A 7,073-nucleotide genomic window follows, 5' to 3' on the forward strand; every position below is an offset into this window, starting at 1 on the left:
CCACAACGACAAGTTCATAGCTGCCGCGAATGAAAAACTTGAAATTTGTTATGATGCCTTCACAGCAGAAGCATTGGCAATCAGATTTGGCCTAAATCTCGCTCGCACAACTGGATGTAGCAAAGTTGAAGTTAATTCAGATAATGTGGAGGTAATCTCAGCACTCAGAGAGGGCTACTCTTCTTCAATGGCCAGCGCGATATTTGATGATTGTTATTTGATGTCCTTAGATTTCAGTCATATTATTTTTGAGCATTGTTTTAGAGAGAACAATAAAGTAGCCCACAAATTAGCTAGACTAGCTAGATTCACTCCTCTTAATGTATGGATGGATGTAGCCCCGATGGCTGTCATCCCCCTCATTGTCTCATATGCTACAATTGTAGCTGATTAACAAAGAAGGTCTTTATAAAAAAAACATATGAACAATGTTACTACATGTCACACGTGTGGAAGTTATTGGTGTTCACAAACTAAAGTTGATATAGCAACTAACGGCCCCAGTAGCGCGTCGCGTAGGACGCTCGGCCTCGCCGCGGGCGAGCTATAGACGCGCCGGGGTGGAGTGGGCAGGTCGATTATTTTGGCATAACCACGATCGAGTTATTTTACCATCGGCCCCACTATCATCATTCATCAGTCAATCATATCACCAGCTGCTCCTTTTATGGTTGGAGTGCCCTCGACGTGTTGATTCGTGAGTACTACTAGCTCCTAGAAGACACGGATGCCCCGAATCGGATCACGCAAAGGCGTTCCCACATATGCGTAGCGCGGTTGCCAGCGCGCGGCACACAACAGGGGCAGAGGTTCCGGCCAGATAGTCTAGCGCTGTAGGCGAAGCTTCGCCTCCCCTCTGATTGGATCACTGGAAGCCTTGAGTGGAACCAAAGCCATTCCAGTCCCATTCCATTCACACCCCGCGCCCACGCCGGTCCAGAAAAGGGGAGATTTGGCACAAGTTCGGTTCTCAACTGAAAAATCTGCGACGACTGTGTATAAATAGACCCTAGCTCCGACCTGCTGTCGAGCGTAGAACGACAGCAGTTATCCACTTTATCAGGGATTTCATCAGCCGAGCATGGCGTCCTTCTCTGCCGCTCTCGTCGCGCTGCTGGTCGCCAGCTGCGCCGCGGCGGCCGCGGCCACGACGTTCGACGTCGGCGACGGGCACGGCTGGCAGACCGGCCTCGACTACACGACCTGGACGTCCGACAAGACGTTCGCGGTCGGCGACACGCTAGGTGAGATACTGAGATAGTAGCTCGCTACAAGTAGCTAGCCACTGATCATCACACGTAGGAGTATTATTTTATGTAATAGCACGTGTACGTACGCGTACATGTTGGCGAACTGACCGTTCCTGCGCAGTGTTCAACTACACGAGCAAGGCGCACACGGTGACGGAGGTGAACAAGAGCGGCTACGACGCCTGCTCGGGCGGCAACTCGCTGAGCAACGACGACAGCGGCGCCACCACCATCACGCTCACCACACCCGGCGTGCACTACTTCATCTGCGACGTCGCCGGCCACTGCGCCGGCGGCATGAAGCTCGCCGTCACCGTCACGGTCGCGGGGGGCTCCACGACGGGAGGCACGATCCCCGCCGGCGCCGCCGGGGCATCCCTCGTGCCGGCGATGAGCGCCATCGTTGTCGCCGCCGCCGCCGGGGCTCTGGTCCCGCTCGCGCTGTTCTGTTGAAGACCGTCGTCGACGTTGGTGGGTATGGTCAGGGCAGAGACGCTGCAGTTTGATTCGTGTGTACGGGTAATAAGTTCGCTGTGTTTTCTGCTACGTTTTCTGGCGCGCCACTCTTCACCATGTACGTGACGTGTTCGTTGGTTTGTGGTGCGGCCTGTGTGTGCCGCTGGAGTGTCGTCGTGATGCCTGAGCATTCATTGTGTGATGTGGGCAACTAAATTTTCTTCCTCTGATGCAAAGAAACCTCGAAAGTCATCTTCTGTTCAGCTGCTCCCGAGCTCATTTGAGCTCAGGATGAATAGTAAAATTCAAACAAAATGATTTTTTTTGTTTCTGCAAACATTGATAAAAGTTTTACGTGCTTGCAAAATTTCATGTTGAACAGGCATTTTTGGAAGTTGTGGCAAAAAAACAAAATCAGCATTCCAAAATTCTTTCAAAAATAAACATTTTTGGAGCATCAATTTTTTTTGCCATGATTTCCAAAAATGTGATTTCAAGATGAAATTTTGTGAGAACTTAAAACTTTTGTCAATGTTTGTATTTTTGAATTTGTTTTCATTTTTTGTAATTTTACTGTTCACCCGAGCTCAAATGAGCTCGGGCTCAGAAACTCCACCTTCGCTTAACCTAGCCTTTTGTGTGTAGCTTAGTTCCTTTTCTAGAAAAGCAGGAGTACATATTCTTCATCCTTCCAGAGTGTTGGGTGATGTGTCACGATGAGTAATAAAATCGGCTAAGAGGATGCGTTTTGTCAAGGTGAGAGCAATGTGAGCCGTCCACTTGCTTTCATAGGAGCAAGAAGGCCGAGGGGCAGGAACATGGTAAATAAAAATGGTCGGCCGGATCATGCATCTGTTGGTTGTTGAAAAGCTACTGTCCTGCTTTCATATTGATGGTTATACAAATCTGGCAATCAGCAAAAGCTAAGAAAACGTTGACATCGAATTATACCGCACAAAGACAGAGCAGGCAGCTATAGAATTACTTGCCCTACCCCTGCAAAAAAAAAAGAATTACTTGTCCTAAACATCAATCCGCAAATAGGAAGCTCTCTTAAGAATGAGCAGAACAGAATACCTGGTGGATTTATTAATTTAAAGCCGGACGCGTCTAGCGTCTTCATTCCAAAAAAAATGAGCACAACTCTCTTGAGTGCATGATGAGCCGATGCACAGTCTTACCACTAAATTCGAGTTCTCGTGGACTTGAATTTAGGATCAGTTTTTAGTGTCAAAACCTTTGTCGCGGTCCTTTTATTGTTGTCGCACAAAGCTTTCTTTATCACGCGACAATCTTCGTCGGGGTTTGTAAGGATCAGGAGCCTCCTTCAACATTTCTATGAAATTACTCCATCTCTAGTGTAGCCTACTCTTCTTCAGGTTTGAAATGATGCAGAACAAGAAGGGAAAACAGTCAAATGACGTGAAAGTATGAGTAGGGTGCCTTTTTTTAGGGAAATGAGCAGTATGCCTGTCTTTTCTCAATGGCTTGAATATTTAAAAACTGAGAACAGAATATTTGAAATATTTGCTAGTCAAGAAGCAAATGGGCTTAATATATTTTCAAAGCCCCAATTATCTGAGAGGAGGGCTTGAATATCGCAAGCCGGCTTCAAGCCCACCAGCTTAGACATCGGTAGGACTGACCTTGCCTAGAAAAAGGAAAATACTCCGTACTTACTTTTTTTATGGCAGAGCCACGCACACACTTGCATTTAAAAAAAATGTGAATCACACTTCTGCATCTCAAAAGGGTAGCACCAGAAAATCCACATATGCGTGCTACATGTGTGCAAAAAAAAGTGTGCCACATGTAGAACATACGCGTGGTACACCCAAGTACACAAAGATGCGACTTGCGTTTGACACCGTGCGGCTACAAGCTACCACCTCCGTCTCAAATTATAAGACGTCTTTAAGCCTAAGGTAATCGATGACAACTTGAGGCATAGATCATCACGCACTCGGCCGCCCTAGGATTAGCGCACAGCATTAGTGCTATATGACTCACTCAAAACCGCACAGCCGAACACCGGATTCAGAAGAAGACGCGCCACCGCCAAAAGGCTAAAACTGAAAAGACGAAACCTCCCAAAAATCGCCAAAAGCAAAGGATAAAAAACGGCGCATATGAGATGGCTCAATAATCCCCACTCATGTGCAATAAACAGCGTGTAGCTTCGTCTCTTCTCAACAACAGTGACAATAATTGAGCCTGAAAGATTGGCATCTCTCCGCCTGACAAATGAAACAGTGAACTCTCTCACTCACCATGTACCCTAACGCTTCAGCTGAGCACCGTGGGAAAGCACAATCAGTCAAGCTAATCAAAGCGTTTTAAGAACGTAGTACCACGGACCTTTGATTTAATGGCCCCTTGCGCCCTTCATCACATCGCACCATATGGAGCGCACGTGACGGGCAGGAGGACCAGCCAGAGAGGAGAGACTTCCGCCGACCAGCAAAGCGGGCCCGAGCAACACGGCATACACGGCCAAATTGATAAGGGCCTCTTGGATTCGTAGAATTTTAAAATCGTAGAAATAGAAAAAAATATAAAGTTGGAGTGGCATGCCCATTTGAAATCATAGAAATAGAAAAAAAAATATGAGATTAGCAATGAGTGTTTGATGCCATAAAAAACAAAAAAATATATAAAAAGAGGTCGGAGTGGATGTTAGATTTACTATAAAATGTAGTACAAAAGATTTCATGGAAAAAAATTCTATGAAATCTATATTTATACCTACTATTACAGGGAATAGGTATTCTTGGTTTGGTTTAGTCCTTTTCGTTTGATTTACACACACTAAGCGATCTAGGCCAGGTACTTGTATGTTGATGGGCTTTTTATGGGCTTTCATAGAGAGACCGCGAAAAATAATTGGGTCAAAATAAATCAACATTGTGGGAGTTGAACACAAGACATACTGTCTATCTCTTAGATGTAACAACCAAAGACTTATGCACCTTTCATATTTACTAATCCCAACTCACTCTAAATATACGGGTGGCAGTCATCATGTTTATTTTTTTGCGAGAAAAGGAGTTGATATTAAAACGGCCAAATTACAGAAAGGTTCATACATAAAAGAAAATTACAACCAAGCCCCTTTGCAACCCGACTACGCCGGCGTCGTGGACGAGCCGGTGACGTGCCGTTCGCCGCTGCTCGCTGACGCCTTGGATCGAAGCAGCCCCCGGGTGAAACGAAAAGTCTCCAATCAACGGTCCCTGAGGACCCACACCCATGGCCGTCGTCGTCGTCGCACCGCTCAACATCGCCTTCCTTCTCTAGATCTTCAACCGTCGGAATCGCCATCCCTCGATCTCCGGCACGGGGGAACCGTGCATGGCCGCTCCACCGAGCAACGAGCACGAAGAAAGGAGTTGTTTCACCCCGGAGCTCCACCGGAACTATTAAAGGGAATAGGTATTTTTGGTTTGGTTTAGTCCTTTTCGTTTGGTTTACACACATTAAGCGATCTGGGCCAGGTACTTGTATGTTGATGGGCCTTTTATGGGCTTTCATAGAGAGACCGCGAAGAATAATTGGGTCAAAATAAATCAACATTGTGGGAGTTGAACACAAGACATACTGTCTATCTCTTAGATGTAACAACCAAAAACTTATGCACCTTTCATATTTACTAATCCCAACTCACTCTAAATATACGGGTGGCAGTCATCATGTTTATTTTTTTGCGAGAAAAGGAGTTGATATTAAAACGGCCAAATTACAGAAAGGTCCATACATAAAAGGAAATTATAACCAAGCCCCTCTGCAACCCGACTACGCCGGCGTCGTGGACGAGCCGATGACGTGCCGTTCGCCGCTGCTCGCTGACGCCTTGGATCGAAGCAGCCCCCGGACGAAACGGGAAGTCTCCGATCAACGGTCCCTGAGGACTCACACCCATGGCCGCCGTCGTCGTCGCACCGCTCAACATCGCCTTCCTTCTCCAGATCTTCAACCGTCGGAATCGCCATCCCTCGATATCCGGCACGGGGGAACCGTGCATGGCCGCTCCACTGAGCAGCGAGCACGAAGAAAGGAGTTGTTCCACCGCGGAGCTCCACCGGAACTATTAAAGGGAATAGGTATTCTTGGTTTGGTTTAGTCCTTTTCGTTTGGTTTACACACATTAAGCGATCTGGGCCAGGTACTTGTATGTTGATGGGCCTTTTATGGGCTTTCATAGAGAGACCGCGAAGAATAATTGGGTCAAAATAAATCAACATTGTGGGAGTTAAACACAAGACATCCTGTCTATCTCTTAGATGTAACAACCAAAGACTTATGCACCTTTCCTATTTACTAATCCCAACTCACTCTAAATATACGGATGGCAGTCATCATGTTTATTTTTTTGCGAGAGAAGGAGTTGATATTAAAACGGCCAAATTACAGAAAGGTCCATACATAAAAGGAAATTATAACCAAGCCCCTCTGCAACCCGACTACGCCGGCGTCGTGGACGAGCCGGTGACGTGCCATTCGCCGCTGCTCGCTGACGCCTTGGATCGAAGCAGCCCACGAAACGGGAAGTCTCCGACCAACTGTCCCTGAGGACTTACACCCATGGCCGCCGTCGTCGTCGCACCGCTCAACATCGCCTTCCTTCTCCAGATCTTCAACCGTCGGAATCGCCATCCCTCGATATCCGGCACGGGGGAACCGTGCATGGCCGCTCCACCGAGCAGCGAGCACGAAGAAAGGAGTTGTTCTACCGCGGAGCTCCATCGGAACTTCACCGTCGAAGGGGAGACCAACACCTGCAAAAAGCTGATCCAGTCGCGCCGCCGCCTCCACGACGCCACCGGCTGACTCCCTAGGCACACCTACACTATGTACACGTTGCAAATCGGGCTTCCCCTGTCCTCCCGTCGCTGGAGCGTCCGGCGAAGGGCGAGGGAGCCGCCGATTCGGCAACGGCGAGGTGGAGAGCCCGGGGTTTGCACAAATCCCCCTTCGTTCTTTTAGATGGGAAAGGGTGAGGTCCAAAGCTCATATTTAAGGAGAGCTAATTAAGCGAATGAGCTAATAAAGGAAGGATTGTGGGCTTAAATATAATATTTAAACAAACGTGGCTAATTAAAGAAAGAGTATGCGTAAATCGGTGGAATAACTATTACAAAGATGGTGGTCTTAATAAATTCTAAATGAAGGATTTGAGGTAAAAATATAGGATAATTAAAAAGAAGGATTTATAGGCTTTAGTGTGTTGGGGCTACTAAATTAGAAAAAGGAAGGATTTGATTCCCGACTAAAACGGATGAGAACTTCATGGTAATTAATGAAAGGATTATACTTAAATGCCATTAAAAAGGATTGTATTTAAATGGAATTAGTGGGAGGAGTATGCCC

The 7,073-nt window shown here is 47.0% G+C and overlaps 1 protein-coding gene across 1 annotated transcript; it reads left to right on the forward strand.

Moving 5' to 3' along the window:
• Positions 1-1,006: 1,006 nt before the first annotated feature.
• Positions 1,007-2,037, forward strand: LOC125556187 (blue copper protein-like). The gene is made up of 2 exons (XM_048718970.1): positions 1,007-1,244; positions 1,372-2,037. The coding sequence occupies exons 1-2, from the start codon at positions 1,082-1,084 to the stop codon at positions 1,701-1,703; spliced, it is 495 nt and encodes a 164-aa protein (XP_048574927.1). The 5' UTR covers positions 1,007-1,081; the 3' UTR covers positions 1,704-2,037.
• The last annotated feature ends 5,036 nt before the right edge of the window (positions 2,038-7,073 follow it).

The sequence above is a fragment of the Triticum urartu genome, chromosome 5 (assembly GCF_003073215.2).
Source record: "Triticum urartu cultivar G1812 chromosome 5, Tu2.1, whole genome shotgun sequence".
NCBI classification, from domain to species: Eukaryota; Viridiplantae; Streptophyta; class Magnoliopsida; order Poales; family Poaceae; genus Triticum; species Triticum urartu.

Coding starts and splice junctions, on each gene's coding strand:
- LOC125556187 (XM_048718970.1), top strand. CDS start 1,082: ATGGCGTCCTTCTCTGCCGCTCTCGTCGCGCTGCTGGTCGCCAGCTGC. Junction 1,245..1,371: donor CGCGGTCGGCGACACGCTAG/GTGAGATACTGA, acceptor GTTCCTGCGCAG/TGTTCAACTACACGAGCAAG.